Below are 19223 nucleotides of genomic sequence, written 5' to 3'. Positions count from 1 at the left end.
TGTGTGTGTGTGTGTGTGTATGTGTGTGTGTGCGTATCAAATTATACAAGATGTAGCCTACTTGATATGTCATTTTTAACATTAACATTAACAAATCCTGTGTGCATTGTTCTTTCATGTTGTTTTCATAAATTACTTGAGCTAATGTTGACATAAATCCTTGTTGTAAAGTGTTACCTAAAACTGAATAAAATGCACAAATCCAAACATTACTAGTTGTGTGATGAAATTACCATGCAGTCTGTTCCTGGATTTTCCGTATTTGTTGTGATGAGATGACCGAGGCCATCATCCATCATAATCATTTTTTTCTCCTCCTTGCAGGACATCAGTAGACTCATTAAGCACATTACTGAAATATAAAAAGTGAGTGTTTCTTTTAAACTTGGATACTTTCACACTTTCTCAAAGTCAGCAGCTTTGAACAAACTTTGAAGTGTTTAAATAAATAGTTTACACAAAAATTAAATTTGCTGAAAATTTACTCTTAGATAACTTAGATAAGTTTGTTTCTTCATGGGATCAGATTTGGAGAAATGTAGTATTGCATCACTTGTTCACCAATGGATGCTCTGCAGTGAATGGGTGCCGTTAGAATAAGAGTACAAACAGCTGATAAAACATCACAATAATCCAGTAATCCACACCACTCCAGTCCATCAGTTAATGTCTTTTAAAGTGAACAAAATGCATGTGTGTAAGAAAAAAAAATCCATCATAAAAGGGATAATTCACCCAGAAATGAAAATTCTGTCATTAATTACTCACCCTCATGTTATCCTCTGCAAAATACATGTAATGTTATTTCAGAGTTTTCAGTAAAAGCACGTACATACAGTTCGAATCCAGGAGTCTTTATTTACAAGATATGACAGCTTAGATTTGTTCAGAACAAACAAACTCATCCATGTCTTGGATGAGTAAATTGTCAGTAAATTTAAATTTTTAGGTGAACTATTCCTTAAAATTACCCATATTTTTCCCCAAATGCAGAAAAACAAACATTCTAAGTACCTTGAAGCAAAACAAAACTACAGTATTTACAGAGAACAAATTAAATAACATTTCAAAACTGTATGTGCCATTCAAAAAACAGGTTTTTACAGGGGGTTTTTTTGTCAACAACAAGTCTTTTGTTGTTTTACCGCACCTTTAATGGTTGGATTGACTTGTACAGAAGGATGGGTTTTCAGTTATGAAACAGTTTTCAAAATCCTCATCCAAACATTAGACATCACCATCTCACCTGTGAGAATCAGAATTGCAAGAACAACCAAGAAGGTGGCAACAGGCCCCATCCGAGCTTGTGAGACCATCCTGACATGGCAAGTGGGAGTGATAGAGCAGTCACACACCGTGACCGTCAGGTTCTGGATGGAGTATAATCCCTGCTGGTCTGATATTTTGATCTGGAGGAGGTGATGACCTGAATACACACGTTTTTCTTTTACAAGATTCACCGTTGTGCCTTTAGGAGAAAAAGTGTGATGATAAAATGAGAGTTAGTATTAGTGTACGTATATACTATGGGTCAAAATTAGGAATAATTAAGAGATTTAAATGTTTTTAAATAAGTCTTTTATGCTCACCAAGGCTACATTTATTTGATCAATAATACAGTAATATTGTTAAATATTATTACATTTTAAATAACTATTTTATATTAAATATAATGTAAAATGTAATTTATTCCTGTGATTAAAGCTGAATTTTCAGCATCATTACTCCTGTTGTCAGTGTCACATATTCCTTCAGAAATCATCCTAATATGCTGATTTGCTGCTCAAGAAACATTTCTTAATATCAATGTTGAAAATAGTTGTGCTGAATAATATTTTTCTTTCAAAAACTTAAATCTTAATTATTCAAAAATTGTGGCTGGCATAGAAACACAATCTTAAGGAGGTCATGGAAGAACGCTCAAGACATTATTTTCCTAAAGTCAACATAAAACTGTGTTCATAAACCATTTTACTTCTGTGATGTGTTTTCAAAGTGAAATATGATGTTCAGTGAGAGTAGGGTGGTCTGGGACCGAGTGGAGAAGACAGTGGCTTTACCATGAGCTGGTTCAACCCTCCATTTGTCCTTAACATCTCCTAAAAGCTCATAGTAGAAAGGCGATCCATATGGAGGAGAGTCCAGGTCTACGGCTGTGATGTTGACCATTGTGGGTTCTTTATCTATGCAAATGCTGACATTGTTCATATCCAGTATTGGTACGTTATCATTTTGATCATTCAGGTGAATGACTAGAGTTCCAGTGCCTGACAGCGGAGGAACACCTGCAGATCAGAGAATGGAGGAAATAGAAATTCAGTTTATTAGTATAAAATATGATCAGGAATCATGAGGTTGCAAGCTTAGTGTATCAAATATTTGAAAGAGATTGAGAGTTGTTTGATGTAAGTAAACTATATATCAGTTAAACAAGATGCAAGTAGTCACAGGTCATTCCGTAAATGCTCATGTATCTCAAATTAAATTAATTTGAAAATAAAAGGAAAGGTCTGTCCAGGTATACTTGGTATAATATGATAATATCGGTAATAGTTATGAGTACATTTCATGTCTTACCTTCATCCACAGCATAAAGGGTTGCTGTATAGGTGCCGTTTATCACAAATGGTGACTCTCTATCCAGGATTTTAATTGTGGATACTTTTCCTGTTGTTGCATCAATAGTTATCCATTTATCAATATCTTCACCTGTAACAAATCTGATATTTGAAGAAACACCAGATGAATTCACCTGATGCTTTTCTTTTAACAATGATACAGTGTCAGTGCCAATAGTGAAACATACAGTAATATTAGCTTCTCTTACTTAAATGTGTTTACGTGGCTTCCATCCATGTCTTTAGCAGTGAAGGTTGTAAGACTTGTTCCTACATCTATGTTCTCCATTACCACAACATGTTTAACAGGGGGTATAAACACTGGAGGGTCATTGACATCTTCTACATAAATGGTCACTGGAATGTTGTTATTGAGGTTTGCAGCACTCATGTCAGAGCTTTGGGGTATTTTGTCGAGCGCCCACATGGCATTTGGTACTTTCTCTTTAATCTTACAGGAAAAGTAAGGAATTTCATTCTGGACACTGATGGACAGATTGTGATTTGTTTGCTCCTCATAGTCCATTTGCTAGAAGCCAAAAATAAAGAGAGTTTAGAGAAAAATTTAAATAAATGTATATAGAGATGTTTTAGTATCTGTTCTGTGTTTAAAATAGCTCCTATCCCAGCAATCCGTCACACATTGACACTTGGTCAGGAACCCATTTAGCATCACTTTTCAATGTGCAGGGTACTCCATTGCTTTGAGTTGTTTGCCTTATGCTTCAGACCAAGACACATTTCATGACTTGCATGCATTTGTAAAAATAGAAATCATTTTATATAAATTTTGGAGCACCTAACCTCACCCCTATCTAAAACCTACCCACTTCTGAACAAATTTAAAACATGTAACAGGCAAATAAAAGTGCAGTCACGGGTACTTATTGCAAAAACTGACCATAAAAAACAAGATTTTAATCGTGGAAAATTATCCTGCGCTCACACGCTCACATCTCATTCAAAAAGATACTATTGCTGCGTTCCAGTCCATTTTTTGTGCCCTTCACTCGCAAATTTCCCTCCGTCTCGTTTACTCGGATGTACGTCATTGATTACTAAGCCCTTGATCACTTAGAATCCTCTATGGAGTTGTTGTTTTTTTGTTTACATTTTTTCCCCTTATTAATTTAATTGGTACAGCATTCTATATAGGTATGCTTGAACTGTTATAAATGTAAAAAAAAAAAAATTTATATATTATAGAGTTGTTTGGGGTGGGAATAAATTAAAAGCAATGATATCATAATCGTGTTGCATTGTGGTCTATGGAGCGGCCTGAAGTGTGCATGTGAAGCAGGTTGTGTTTCAGATGCCATACTATCATACTACTCTTACTCTTTCTGCAGTATCCAGTATGTATGCTGTGCATAGTATGCAAATTTTCTGTATGTATGGAATACCTGGGTGACCTACTAATATTTGCCAGAATCTGCTAAATATAACTCAGGTAAACTGAAATCAGTACAGAAGCTGTGTTCAGAATGGCATACTATCATACAAGTCCTACTATATTGCAGTATGCTGTGTTTATAGTGTGAATAGTATGTGAATTTTCTGTATGCATGGAATGCCCGGATTATCTGCTAAATTTGCTGAAATTTGATGTCTGCATCTGAAGATGCTGCATGGGATATTGTTTCCCAGAATGCAACGCGCTCCATGTGACGTTTCATCTTCAAACGCGTGAATGACCTGGAGGCGGGGAATAGTAATTATAAATGTAAGACTTGTGTATGTACGTATATACATATACATGCAAACTACAAACTATCACTGTTTATCTAAAAACAATATGCCTGGTTGTGATAAACAGCACTGTAAAAGACACATGTATTTCTGTAGTATCAGTGGTGTAGCGAGTAAAAGGCGTGTGCTGTGTGCTTTTGACGCGATCGACCTGTGTTGGAATTCGCCTTTTGTCAAACTCGTGCTACTCCTTTTCCCATCACATACCAGATCAGAAAGGCATTTATTTTCAATAAAAAAATAGGTGTGTTTGACTTCATGCAGCGCTGCACAGACCGATCTGCGGCTGACTTGAAGCAGTGCATGCTGGTTAGAAATTTTGGCCAACTTGAGAAAGTGCCAACACCACGTGACTGTGTCTGTGATGTACTGTATATCATGAAAGTACCGTAAGAGCGTTTTGAGAGCAGCTTCTCAAGAGCTGGGTTCGGGCTCTATGCCGAGCTCGGAGCCCTCCCTCTGGACAGCATGCCAAATATGCTTATTAATTGCTCAATCATATTATATGTTAGTGCGAACTCGTGAAACACAAATAAATGCATATATACCCCCACTTGATTGGTATTTAAATAGCATGGGCCCTGAAAACGTGCTGGTCTGAAAACTAGGTTTGTTCAAGCGCATTGTTGGCGTGTTTGCTATTTTGAGGCAACTGAAAACGATTGCGCCATTGACCAACTAAAACCTGGTCTAAAGTCAATGGCACAGAATTGTTTTAGTTTATTTAAAGGGCATGTTAGTAATATGCGCCTATAGGTGGGTGCAAATATAAAAAAAAAATGAAAGGATTGCAATGTAAAAGATTATTATTGTGTACACAAGCAGATCCGTTTCGTCTCTGAGACGCGTTCATATGAAGCATTTACCAATCATTTTAAGGAGGTGTTTGGAAGCGCTACCGAAGCGCTCTCAGTGGCAGACCAGTTACCGCGCCTGCGACAAGGCACTTCCTCTACCCACGAGTACACAAGCGGTTGGAACGAGTTGGACTTTCTTAGCGCCTATTGTCAGAGATTAGACATTCGCATCCGCACCCAGATGGCGATTTATGACGATACCGTGGGGTTAGAGAGTTTTATGCAGAAGGCTAACCACATCTCTCAACACTTATCAGCCTGCCACCCTGCTGAAGCCGTTCTCCAGCCAGCCTCACCCGCCAACGGTTCCCCAGTACCAGAACCCATGCAAGTAGACATGTCTCGCCTGTCCGCCCGTAAACGAGCCCGCTAATGGATGGCTGGGCTGTGTCTCTACTGCGCCTCATCTGAACATTACATCCAAGCCTGCCCCATTAAACCTCCACGTCCAGCGGTGAGTACAATCCAAACTGACCCAATCATTTCCAAGGTTACTGTGCTGAATGTACAACTGCTCACCCCAGTTCAATCCATTGCAGCCTCCGCTCTGGTCGACCCGGGCAACTTCATCAGCCAAGACCTCATAGATCGGCTACATCTGCCCCGTCAACGGCATGCCCGGTAGCTCCGAGTCGAAACAATCAACGGAAAGCCACTTGGATGTGGATGTGTGAGGTTTGAGACTCCACCTCTAAGACTTCGGATCGGTAACTTGCATGAGGAGATCAAATTTCTGGTACTGGAGGAGGCCACCGTGGATCTCATCCTGGGATGCCCTTGGCTCATCATCCATTCCCCAGAGATCAGATAGGAGACAAGCGAGGTAATTCACTGGAGCGAGTTCTGTCACCATCACTGTCTCAAAGGAATTCCTCATCCACTTCACCAGTCATCTGCCACTCAGGTAGCTTCCACGTGGGTTGAGAGTCCCGAACCCAGTACAACTCCCTCCATTCCATCTGATTATAGGGCGTACCAGGATGTTTTCAGCAAGCAGGCAGCCACCGAATTACCACCTCATCGGCCATGGGACTGTGCTATCGATCTGCTGCCTGGATACAAACTCCCCAAGGGTAGAGTATATCCACTGTCCATCCCGGAGCACAAGGCTATGCAGGAGTACATCCAGGAGGCTCTCAATCAAGGTTACATCCGTCCATCCAGTTCTCCGGCAGCATCGAGTTTCTTCTTCGTGGGTAAGAAGGACGGGGGCTTAAGGCCCTGCACTTTTATCGAGCACTAAATTTGCAGACTGTCAAGCTCCCCTATCCACTTCTCTTGGTCCCGCCGCACTAGAGAAACTCAGTGGGGCCCGCATTTTCTCTAAGCTGGACCTGCGAAGTGCGTGCAACCTTGTTCGGATCCGGGAAGGCGATGAATGGAAGACAGCCTCCTTCCGGCCACTACAAGTACCTCGTGATGCCCTTCGGCCAGGAATTAATGAATGAGGTGTTCTGGGAGTTTCTCCATCGCTTTGTGATAGTTTACATTGACGACATCCTCATTTACTCACAGAACCTGGCTGACCATCGCCAACACGTCAAGCAGGTTCTTCAGAAGCTCCGACAGTACCACCTTTACCTGAAGCTAGAGAAATGCGAGTTCCATCGCCCCACCGTGCAGTTTCTCGGCTATGTCATCAGTCAAGAGGGTATCCAGATGGACCAAGGGAAGGTGAAGGCAGTCGTGGAAGGGCCAACCCCTCAATCTGTCAAGGAGCTTCAAAGATTTTTAGGATTCGACAACTTTTATCGTCGCTTCATTAAAGATTTCAGTTTGCTCACAGCCCCGCTCACCACCCTGCTTCGCGGGAAGGCCAAATGCCTGTCCTGGAATCCCAGCGCCCAGGAAGCCTTTGAAACACTCAAGACCGCTTTCAGCACGGCCCCCATCCTTCGCCACCCTAATCCACACATACCATTCGTGGTTGAAGCGGTTGGTGAGCCTACTAGCCTCCAGCCTTGCGCTTTCTTCTCTAAGAAACTAACCTCAGCGGAGCAAAATTATGATATTGGGAAAAGAGAGCCGTTGGCCATCAAGCTGGCCCTGGAGGAGTGGCGGCACTGGCTTGAGGGAGCTAACCACCCTTTCACGGTCATCACTGACCACAAGAACCTCCAATACCTCCGTGAAGCCAAGAGGCTCAACCCCAGACAGGCTCGCTGGGCCTTATTCTTTTTGAATTCACCATTACCTAACGACCGGGAAGCCGCAACTTCAAGGCCGATGCTCTATCGCATCTCTACTCACCTGATTCCACTGTGGATCCCGAGCTGATTCTCCCTCTAGCCCTCATTGTTAACCCTATCATTTGGAAAATCGACAAGGATATCCTCACTGAACCTGCTCTGCTGGGAGGCCCAGAAGGGAAGATCTTCGTGCCGTCTTCCCAGCGACAAACCCTTCTGGGCTTAGTTCACAAGGTACTGGTTGCCCAGTATGTCCTCTGACGTCATCCGGTATGTTCATTTATTAATTAACCATGTGTTTGCCTGCAGTTAAAGGGATATTTAACCCAAAAATTACTCTCATATTATTCTAAACCCATAAGGCTTTTGTTCAAAACACATATGAAGATATCCTTATTGAAACCTCAGATTTCTGTCCCGAATTACACCAAAATATTGCCTTTTCAAAACGTACCTAAAGACATTATAAAAGTAATCATGAATTGAGTAGTTTAATACAGAAGTTTTGGAGAGACGCGATTACTTCATTTGATGAGCGTGTTTAGTTTAGGTGATGTGATAAAATTTACCGGCCAAAAATTTTTTTTACCGGCCATGAAACTTATTTTTGCAAAAATAGGCAGTCATTACTACTTCAATTACTAATGTTTTTGGCTTTCCAAAAACTCGTCACCAAACACCAATGACTTGTACATATGGGTACAGTCATTTTAGACACTTTCAAAACTGTTTCAATAGAGATTGAAATACAATTTTTAAAAACATGAACTATGTTTTCATCTTTGTTGCCACAGTTTTGTTAGTGCCTTTTTCTGTTCTAAAGAAGGGGGTGTCACAGTAGTTTTGCCAAATATAGTATATGTACAAGTCATTGGTGTTTGGTGATGAGTTTTTGGCTCAAGGTCTGCATATAAAATCACACCAGAGGTGTTCAGCTGGGATCAGGCCTTGACTTTCTGCAGACCAGTCAAGTTCTTCCACACGGACTCAATCAATCATGTCTTTTTGAACTGTGCCTTATACACAGAGGCACTGTCATGTTAGAATAGAAAAGGGTCCTGTCCAAACTGTTGCTATAAAATTAGAAGCACGCAATTCCCTAGAATATCATTATATGCTTAAACATTAAGATTTGTACTCATAGAAATGACTAAAGTAGTCAAATATGTTCATTATGTAGCGGGTAGGACGTAGGCAGCGGGAATTGCGCCTTGATTGAACCAGGTGGTGGCTGTTTGGCGCTGCACCTTTTGATTGAATCAGGTGGTGGCTGTTTGGCGCTGCACCTTTAAATCCAGCAAGCTGGCGGTTTCTCTGATTAGTGTTGTGCTACAGACTCTTGGTTTCTTGGACTCTTGATTTGTTGTACGAGTTGATGTGAGTTCATGCTTAAATGTATTTTGGCCTCCTTGTGAAAACATGGATCTGATTTGATTCAGACTATTGCATTGTTTTGTAGCTCGGCTTGGTGTTTGTGCGGTTATTCGGTGCCGTGGTTACATCCAGCTCCTTGTCTTCACGAGCCCTCATTGGCTAGGAATGGTGTCTGCGTGGTTCAACGAAAATGTAAGTTTTCTGCTTTTACTTAGAAGCAGCGTTCAGTTTTTTTTAGGCACTGGCCGTAATGAGTCTTCATTGATTCGTGTTCTGTTTATAGTAGTTACTGGTTCAGAGTGTGACCACTACAAGTTTGCCGAGTGCTGATTGTTGTACGGAGAATGTAAGTTCACTGGCTTCCTTTCTCCCTCACGTGTGTACATCTTCGTCACGGAACGCTTGTTCTTATAGTCATGTTGATTTGCCATGTCTGTATTATAGTTTGGCTTGGGAATGTACGAGTAAAAACCAGACATAATAAAGTGAACGCTACAGTATTGCCAAACAAGCTCTTGGCTGGACGCTGTGGTCTGCGTTCATACAGGTTGGTAATGTAGGCTACTTTAGCACCTTGCCCTGTTCCGACTGTTGATATTTAAGGGAATACCTTTTACGGTTTAAGTAATTTTTAGCCCATTGATGCACAGGCTACAAATTAGGCATAGCTTTGATTTGACCCGTATAATTATTTGTATGATATTGTAATTGTTTTCTTTGCAGGAGGGTCGTTATATGCCATCTTGACCACTGTTTTTCCTGTGCCTTGTTTTTAGTATTCAGTGTGGGTGTGGGAGGGAGGCCCACTGTGTTGCCCCTCAGCCTCTCCCTTGTGCGTGTGGTTGTATGTTTTGTGTATGTAATGTTTGTATTTTAGGCCATTGGGTTGGTACAATATCTTGGGGGGTAACAACTTTGTTGTGTGGCCACTGATTTACTGAGTGTAACTTTTTGTGTTCTTTTTGTGCATGTGACTTGTGATGTGCCTTATTTATTCTGAGTTTAAGTTTTGCTGAATTTTTATTGTGTTATTTAAACATCTTGATTTTGCACTTTGTTGCCCCCGTTGTTGAATTTGTCCAGAGGCCTAACGTCTGTTTCATGTGTATGTCTAATTTGAGAAATAAAATAAATTGTTTTTTTTAATACTCCAGTCCCTCTTTATCCTCTTATTTCCCTTTATTGGGATAGCCTGCTTGTAGACATCTAATATTTAGATTGTTGGTTATCAACTTGTGAGCGGTTACAAAGGGCCCCTAGGGGTTACAATTAGAAGGGGGTGACCCAATACTTTTGGCAATATAGTGTATATGCAATAATGGCAAAATTATTACCCAATATATAAGTTAATCATGACGATTAAATTCCAAATGCCTTTTGTATCTGCATATTAACATCAACGGTTTCTTATTTAAAGCAATGGAGGACCCTGTATGTCAAAAAACAAAAGAGGTCAAAAGGTGACACCAAAGGTCACACCAAAGGTCAAGGGTCATTATGTGACAAGTTGGGAGTGAGAATGTGCTTTGTGCAGAGGCAACTATAAAGGCATTTCTGTGTAAACACTGATTCTAGAGCATCATAACCAGCAACACGGACTCAACCTTTTGACAGGTTGGCGAAAACAAAACAAAACAAAACATCAACCTACCTTAACAACTGTTAAAATCCCTTCATTCGTAACAGGGTCTGTTTCTATTTCGAATATTTCATTTTTATCTCCGTGGATTGTGTATTTGGCTTTCCAAGCCTTTGAACCACGGACGTCTTTGTCTGTTACTTGCAGTCGCAGAACTTCAACCCCAGTTTCTCTCTCCTTGACCTTCCCTGGTCCCTAAAAATATTTCATTGGGTTTCACTGGAAAGTATGTCTAACTTGCCATTATCCAAGAACCAAGAATATCACAAGCATAAAAACCTGTAATCCAACAATTCACTATGAAACTTACTGTTTTGCCAGAGAACTCTGGAAGATTGTTGTTATTATCAGAAACATTGATTATCAGTGTACTTGTACTTGATAAACATATCTTTTCCCCTTTGTCCTTTGCTTCAACAAGAATTTTATATGTCTGAGCTTTCTGGAAAATATTAATTTAGCAGAACATCTCTTGGGTAGGAATAGAGAAATATTTATAAAGCACATGAAGCAAGACGTGTTGTCTGCATGGAATAACAGATGTATCAAAGGTACAAAAATAGTGAATTAATACAATTACGTTCATACCTCATAGTCCAAACACCCCTTGAAATAAATTGTCCCAGATTCTTTTTGCTGCTGAATATAAAATTCAACATTATCTGTCTTTGGTGTGACAGACTTGATTGTGAAAACAAATGTTCCATTGTTTGTACTTGAATCATCCTGATCAGAAGCCAGTACAGTCAGTACTTCCTTGCCTTGATACATATTGAGAAAATACTGTTATTGTTATTCTTCCTGTAGAAAAGTATACTGTAATATTTTTAAGAATCATTTTGCGGCCCTTGCTGTTCAACAACAGTTTATGGTGACCAGTGGCCATTAAGCTCAAAAAACACATATTCAATGGATGTGAGAAACTGACCAAAATAAAAGTAATTGAAATCTTCCTCAAAGTCCATAGTTTTATTAATTAATCATGTGTTTGCCTGCAGTTAAAGGGATATTTAACCCCAAAATTAGTCTTGTGTCATTCTAAACCCATAAGGCTTTTGTTCAAAACACATATGAAGATATCCTTATTGAAACTTCAGATTTCTGTCCCAATTTACACCAAAATGCTGCCATTTCAAAATGTACATAAAGACATTATAAAAGTAATCCATGAATTGAGCAGTTTAATACAGACGTTTGGGAGAGATGTGATTACTTCATATGATGAGCGTGTTTAGTTTAGGCTTTTATTCCCATTTAAGCATTGATCAGGCACATACACAGAGCACATCTAATATGGTATTTTATAAATATAGCTCAAACATATTTGTGTCACAACTAAGAACAAAGCTCACTGGTTCTTGCACAAGCATGTTTGAGCTTTAATTTCACTTGTGCAGTGATCAGTGGTGTTTCCAAGATTAACAAAAGTCTTTTGGATCCACATGAGAGTATGTAAATTTTCATATTGTGATGAACTATTTTTTTTTAAGAGTAAGGGCAGTTGCAAAAGCCTGTGCAGTGTGTAGAAATTATAATAATAATAAAATTTTTTTTACTTTAATGTTATTAAGAGAAAAATAACAGCATTGTGGAGTTCAATGACATGAGGGTGAGTAATGATGGAACGATCTGTTTTGTGTCTATTGTTTCATAAATGGAATAGTGAAGTAATGTATGGATTACCTTGATCATGTGACTCGTCCACAGTCACTTCATAGACTGACTTTTTAAATTTTGGTGCGTTGTCATTTATGTCCAGTATTTTGATCTCAAGCGCAAGTTTTGTATCCACTTCATTATTGGATTGATTTCTTGCTTCAAATGTCAACTGAAATTGAGTTCAGTGAATTTTAATTATACCGACCTTTCTTGCAATAAATGAATTTCAATGCTGTTATGCAATGCATACCACGCTCTTAAGGAGTAGGCCTACTTACACGGAGAATTTTAGAGCCGCTTTCATAGTCCAGCCTTCGATGTACTAAAACGTAACCTGATTTTTCAATGCTGAGAATATTCTTTGGATCTTTATCCACACCATCACCATGTAATATGTAATTTACTAAATAAGACCTATCAAGTTCAACCTGAAACACAGACAACATACACACTGAAATGTTCACATAATCATCATATTCAGCAATTTAACCTGTAATGTGAAACATATTCAGATAAAACTGAGTTGAATGAGCTCTATAGCTGAAAGTAGTGACTGTTGTGATGCCGCTCACCTTGCCTATTTTATATGGAAACGGACCGGGGTATTCTTCCTCAATAGTAAACGAATCAATGATCCATGCACGCTTCTGTCGTATCCTCCCACTGTCAGCCCATACACACACGCTCCAGACAGACTGAGTTGAAAAGAAGACAGTATGTTATGTTACAAAAGTTAAGTCAATGTGTGAATCTGGCCAAAACATGTCCATATCACAGAGAAGCCTGTGAGATTTTGAGTTTTATGTGAACTGCAAAAAATAATAATAATAATAATAATTACAGCACCCATAATTATTGTGAAATTGTACTTAATTTCAATGAAAACAATATGAAAACAATACAAAATATTATTTAAAACATTTGAAGAATGTTGGTTGACGGTAGTCATTGACTTACATTATTTTTTATTTAATTTTTTTTCCCATCCTGTGGAAGTCAATGGCTACCAGCAGCTAAAAAATAATTTGGTAACATCATACGAAAGTCAAAGAACCAAATTTGAATGGTTTTGTGGCAATATGTAGGATTTACTTTTAATTTGCACTCTAAAATTGCTAGTAAATTTGACAAAAAAAAAATGTTTTGTCATTTTGTTTTTGTAATAAATGTATATATATAAGTGTTTTATTAAGTTTTAGTTTTAATTTATTTAGTTTCAGTCATTATATGAAATAGCTGCCCTGATACCTAATTAAAATAACATAAATGTAATAATATATATATATATATATATATTGTGACACGTATCCTGGGCACCTATCAGCGTCGCCCTGGAAACGGAGGAGATTCACCTGCTCACAATCACCGCGGGCTGATTGATCCCAGCTGCGGCCACTTAGGAGAGAGCTACAAAAGCTGCAAGAGAGAACAGTTCGGTGAGCAACGACTCCAGACAAGTCTCCTTAATGTTGTCTCTGTCCCTACAGAAAGCAGCTGATCGTCCAGCCCGCCACCCGAGCACAGACCACGGATCACCCTGCACTCAGCCGGCTGGCAAATCGGACCACCGCGCACTGAAGAAGAACACCAGACACGTTGGGACTTTTCACCTATCTTTATTTCTGTTCAATAAACACACCCTCCGGGGTCTTTATTGCACTTCAGTTTGTCGTGTGATTCTTCAGCCCGCTACACTGGTGGAGAATGCGGGCAGATTGCTGAAGAATCACCGACAATCACACGAACCCCGAACTCACAATTTTTTCCTTTTTCTCTGTTTTGGATTCCACAACAGATTGGAGAGCTGGTCGAGTCCATCGAGCTCGCGGAGGCCACACAGCGACGGGAGGCTGGGGAGCGAGCGCTGCCTTTTCCCCGGAGGGTGTATCAGGAGCGACGCGCGCCGGAGGGCACCCAGCGCACAGTCAGCAGGCCAGCGGTTCCCGGCCCCGAGGATGAGCCAATGCCCACTGAGCCCCCACGTTCGCCCAATCGTACCTGGCTGGCAGGCTGCGCCGTGCACCAAGAGCCGACCATATAGGGCCCTGCTGGATTCAGGAAGTGCGGTGAGCTTGGTCCAGGCCTCCTTATTTCCACCACGGGCAGGAGCCAAAGCCCGTTTACCTGTGACGTGTGTGCACGGCGACACTCGACATGTACCAACCTGCCTCATCACCGTCTCCGCGAGCCCAGGCACCTGGCCTATTGAAGTAGGTTTAGTGGAGGACCTACCGATTCCCGTGCTTCTGGGAAGAGACTGGCCAGGGTTCGAACAGCTGCTTGCCGCGACGTCACAGCCTGCCAGCCCCGCCGGAAACCGCCGAAGGAAAAGAGCCAGCCGAGGACCCCGACGACGCCCCGCCCTCCTAGCCTCAGAGAGCACCAGAGAGGGTGAGTCAACCCCCCAAGCTTCTGACCTTTTCTTTGATGTCTTCCAACAGGTTGGGGGGGGGGGAGCCTTCGCGAAGGAACAGCTTGAGGATGAGCGGCTGAAACACTGCTGGAAGCAGGTGAGAGTGGTCGAAGGAAAAGATGTTCAACCGCCACCTCACCCGACCCCGCACTTCATAGTCCAAAATGGCCTGCTGTACTGTATCGCACAGCGAAGGGAGGAGGAGGTGAAACTGCTGGTAGTGCCACGCACCAAGACCGAGGCCATAATGGAGTTAGCCCTTTCCCATCCCATGGCCGGCCACCTGGGGGCTCAGAACACTGCCCAGCGAATCAGAGACCGGTTTCACTGGCCCGGTCTGGATGCAGAAGTGAAACGGTTCTGCCAAGCGTGCCCGGACTGTCAGCGGACGTCGCCACAGACTCCTCCCCCATCGCCGCTGATTCCACTTCCCATCATCGAGGTGCCCTTCGAGCGGATAGGAATGGATCTAAACCAAAGACCGCCTTCTCCACTCCCAGTGGCCACTGGCACTACCGGGTTCTCCCCTTCGGGCTGCACGGGGCCCCAGCCACCTTTCAACGGATGATGGACATTCTGCTGAGGCCCCACCAGGCGTACGCGGCGGCCTATTTAGACGATGTAGTCATCCACTCGGAGACCTGGGAGGATCATCTGGAAAAGCTTCGGAGGGTGCTTCTCGAGCTGCGACGGGCTGGGCTCACCGCCAACCCCAAGAAATGCCACCTGGCCCTTCCCGAAGCAAAATACCTCAGATTCCAGGTAGGCCGAGGCCTGATCCGGCCGCAAGAGAAAAAGGTGGCAGCAATCCTCTCGGCCCAGCGACCCACCACTAAATCACAGGTACGGGCCTTTTTGGGGTTGGCGGGATATTATAGATGTTTTATACCTAACTTCTCCTCCTTAGCAACGCCCCTGACCGACCTGACCAAGAAGGGACAGCCGGAGAGAGTGAAGTGGGGTCCCAGCGAGGAGGACGCTTTTGAAAGGGTGAAGGCGGCGCACACCTCAGAGCCGGTACTGCGCGCTCCCGACTTTAACTGTCCCTTCTTGTTACAGACGGACGCTTCCGACACCGGGTTGGGAGCCGTGCTGTCGCAGGTGCAGGACGGTGTGGAACACCTGGTGATTTACATCAGCCGAAAGCTGTCCCCAGCGGAACGACGGTACGCAGCAGTGGAGAAGGAGGCGTTGGCCGTCAAGTAGGCATTCCTGGAGCTGAAGTACTATCTCCTAGGCCGGAAGTTCACCCTTGTCACCGACCATGCCCCGTTGCAGTGGATGGCCCGGGCTAAAGACATGAACGCTCGTGTGACCCGGTGGTTCCTGGCGCTCCAGGACTTCCACTTTGACGTGCGCCACCGGGCAGGGACCGCCAACGCGGACGGACTCTCCCGTCTTTGGGCAGCTTTCGCAGGTCGGTCAGAGTTTTCCCCTCCTCTGGCCCCCACCTCCCCCCTCGCTCGGGGGAGGGGGGGTGACACGTGTCCCGGGCACCTATCAGCGTCGCCCTGGAAACGGAGGAGATTCACCTGCTCACAATCACCGCGGGCTGATCGATCCCAGCTGCGGCCACTTAGGAGAGAGCTACAAAAGCCGCAAGAGAGAACAGTTCAGTGAGCAACGACTCCAGACAAGTCTCCTTAATGTTGTCTCTGTCCCTACAGAAAGCAGCTGATCGTCCAGGCCGCCACCTGAGCACAGACCACGGATCACCCTGCACTCAGCTGGCCGGCAAATCGGACCACCGCGCACTGAAGAAGGACACCAGACACGTTGGGACTTTTCACCTATCTTTATTTCTGTTCAATAAACACACCCTCCGGGGTCTTTATTGCACTTCAGTTTGTCGTGTGATTCTTCAGCCCGCTACTATATATATATATATATGTTTGTGTGTATATATATATATTTATTTTTGTTTTTTTAATGTTTATTTTGTTTCATGTAATGACAATGTTTTATCGTTTTTGTTTTAGTTAACAATAATAACCCAATAGATGGGGTGCAATATGTAGCTAGTCGTTTAGAAGTTAAAAGAAAGAGAGATAGTTTTACATTTACACTATACAGAAAGGCATGAATAATGACTTCAAAATGAATAAAGAATAAATAGTGGAAAAAATATTAATTATACAGAGCTTACATGAATTTATAACATGCAGAAAAAAATCATGGCCACAAATTAAGATTATTTTCCTCCATTTTAGTTAAATTGTAGCAATGTTATACTAATTTGTTCCCTTGTTCTAATCTCGTTAATTTGTGGCCAAAAAAATTGGCCATGCATAAATTATTATAAATTATGTTTTTGACAAAAAAGTAAAATGTATTAGTTTTTCTCAAATGTAGCTTTTTTTATGGTAAAATTCAATTGTAAAAGTCCAAAATACACAGAAACAGCAACATTACGCACTAAAGGAAGTTGAAAATGTAAAAAAGAAAGAAGAAATGTTTCTTTGAATTTTGTATTATATTTTTGACCAATATAAAAATGTACTTTAAAAAAATGACATGGTTATTTCACTTTTTTCAGAGTCCCAACTTTTGATACAGAATTGATTTTACACACAGGTAGCATTATTTATGTAATATATATATATATATATTACATACATATATACTTTCCTACAGGAGATGCTTAATGTAATGCTTAAGTAATGCAACATTAATTATATTCTTTGGACACAGTGTTGGACAGTAAATGAAGAGAAGTATTCTGACTCAAGGCACACCTATTTCCAGTAATGACAGCCTGTTATCAGAGGGTGTTATCAAAGTGTTTACCTGCCAACTTTACACATCACTGCACAGTTCCTGGGTACAGGACAGGCTGGGCAAGTTAGCACATGGTAAGGAAGTATACTTTTAGTCCATTATATATATATAGTATATGTAGGATTTACTTTTAATTTGCACTCTAAAATTGCTAGTAAATTTGACAACCCCCCCCCCCCCCCCCCCAAAAAAAAGAAACAGCAAGTAACGCATTGAATTAAATAAAAACTTTTGAAGTAAAAAAGACTTGTAAACTACAATAATGTACTACTATTGACCTAACCCTACCTTTCTTTTTTATGTATTATTATTATATTATTTATTTATTTTCCAGTGAAGATGGTTTTAAATTTGAAACGTTTAAATATAAATACTTTGCTGAGAAGATTTTGACAGAAAGTAAGAGCTTGAAGAAGGTCCACATACTCTCAAACATCAAAAGAATCACAAGCGAGATGAAAGCATGTAGAGCAATTTACTGGATAAAAACAAGGCAAGATTTTGACAAAACAATTAGGTTAATATTCATCATAATCAGGTTAATTAAATATAGTTTTCACTGCATAGACATACATTGTTTATACTTGATTTTATCATCAAAAAAGAGAATAAATAATGTCACATAAAGATATTTTATTCGCAATGTCAGGGTGAAATTCCCTTCATTTAGTCTGATTATTTATGATTTAATTTTAATTGACTCATTTGTTTTCCCACAGTAATTTGGTATGATTAACTAAAAACCTAATGTAATTTTGATCGTGGAATGATAGCATGAGGTTCTAGTCTACATTGACATGCCGCTTAACAGAAGTCCACACATCTGCGGTCCAGCTGCTGAAAATACGATACAAAGTATCCTTTCGAAGTTGAATATTTGTCGTATCGGTTAATGAGGTTAAAAGCGAATTAGTTACTTCTGATGGCAAAACTTTAAAACTTTAGAACCACTGCCAAGTCAATATCTAGGCGTTTTCCATAGAAAAACAAAACCAAAAAAAAACAAGATATGTATTTTCTGGCCAGCATTCATAGTAATAAATCAAGTTTTTTTGTGATGTATATGTTTCTTAGAATGCTTGAGGACATATACGTTTGCAAACCACATCAACATGTCAATTCTTGAAAAATTAAGCTCACAACTGTGTGGACTGTGAAGAATACTATATACAATAATTATACTGCCAGTGCATTTTGACTCAATTCACATAATTATTTATTATTTATTAATAATAAGCATATATGAGAGTAGACAGGAGCTTTAAGGCATGAGCTTACAATGCAAACATTTCTTAAAGTGCATACTAATGTTCTTGTGTCATGACCCAGAAGATTTAGAGGAATGAAAGTCCCTTTCATCCACACCTCTAATGGCTGTACCATAAATCCAATTTAACAAAACTCTTCAAGCATGCTCTTCCTTTACAGTTCTTACTATCTGACGCATGACAAACAATCACATCAGCTAATCATTCAATGGAAAGCAAAGCTTCTGTAGCCTATTGTTGATAAAGCTGGCTTTATACAGTATGACAGACTTAGTTCCTGCAACATAAACGGCTGTTGTCCAGAAATCTGAGCAAAGAAACATGAGGCGGTGCGAGCGGATCTAGTGTATCACATCACAGAGAGCTTTAACTCACCAGCAGCAGCAGAAAGCTGACAGGAAGGGTCCTCATGCTGAAGCAGATCATCACTGAGTTTCCTCTGTCTCTTACAGTAATCCAGGCTGCTCATATGACACATGAGAGAGAGGGGAGGGCATATTCAAATGATGGTGGGAAGAAACTGGGGCCAGGCTTTACTAGTTATTGTTAGCATTCGGAAATAGATTTTACTTGCATATTTTCTGTTGTCATTTTAATTTCATTTAAAATTTTAGTATTTTATGTTTTGTCATTTTGTTTTTGTAATAAATGTATATATATTTTTTTAGTTTTAATTTGT

General features: G+C 40.9%; 1 protein-coding gene across 4 annotated transcripts in view; it reads right to left on the bottom strand.

Moving 5' to 3' along the window:
* Positions 1 to 18979, bottom strand: part of LOC306859714 (cadherin-like protein 26) — a 32542-nt gene extending 13563 nt beyond the window's left edge. For 2 of the 4 annotated variants that reach the window (XM_079400918.1, XM_079400919.1), the window contains exons 1-12: positions 18920 to 18979; positions 12658 to 12780; positions 12364 to 12513; positions 12110 to 12254; positions 11015 to 11187; positions 10737 to 10868; positions 10439 to 10621; positions 2828 to 3147; positions 2578 to 2720; positions 2061 to 2285; positions 1247 to 1468; positions 234 to 352 (exon numbers count right to left, since the gene is read on the bottom strand). In XM_079400918.1, the coding sequence (XP_079257044.1) occupies positions 234 to 352; positions 1247 to 1468; positions 2061 to 2285; positions 2578 to 2720; positions 2828 to 3147; positions 10439 to 10621; positions 10737 to 10868; positions 11015 to 11187; positions 12110 to 12254; positions 12364 to 12513; positions 12658 to 12780; positions 18920 to 18970 (1986 nt within the window). In that variant the 5' untranslated portion in view covers positions 18971 to 18979. The remainder of the gene's footprint in view (positions 1 to 233; positions 353 to 1246; positions 1469 to 2060; positions 2286 to 2577; positions 2721 to 2827; positions 3148 to 10438; positions 10622 to 10736; positions 10869 to 11014; positions 11188 to 12109; positions 12255 to 12363; positions 12514 to 12657; positions 12781 to 18919) is intronic. The other 2 variants (XM_079400920.1, XM_079400921.1) reach the window with 1 other exon arrangement.
* Positions 18980 to 19223: the final 244 nt, after the last annotated feature.

Source organism: Barbus barbus (genome assembly GCF_936440315.1).
Source record: "Barbus barbus genome assembly, chromosome: 40".
NCBI classification, from domain to species: domain Eukaryota; kingdom Metazoa; phylum Chordata; class Actinopteri; order Cypriniformes; family Cyprinidae; genus Barbus; species Barbus barbus.
Note: the sequence above shows the minus strand (reverse complement) of the source record. Positions and strands in the feature narration are given on the sequence as shown.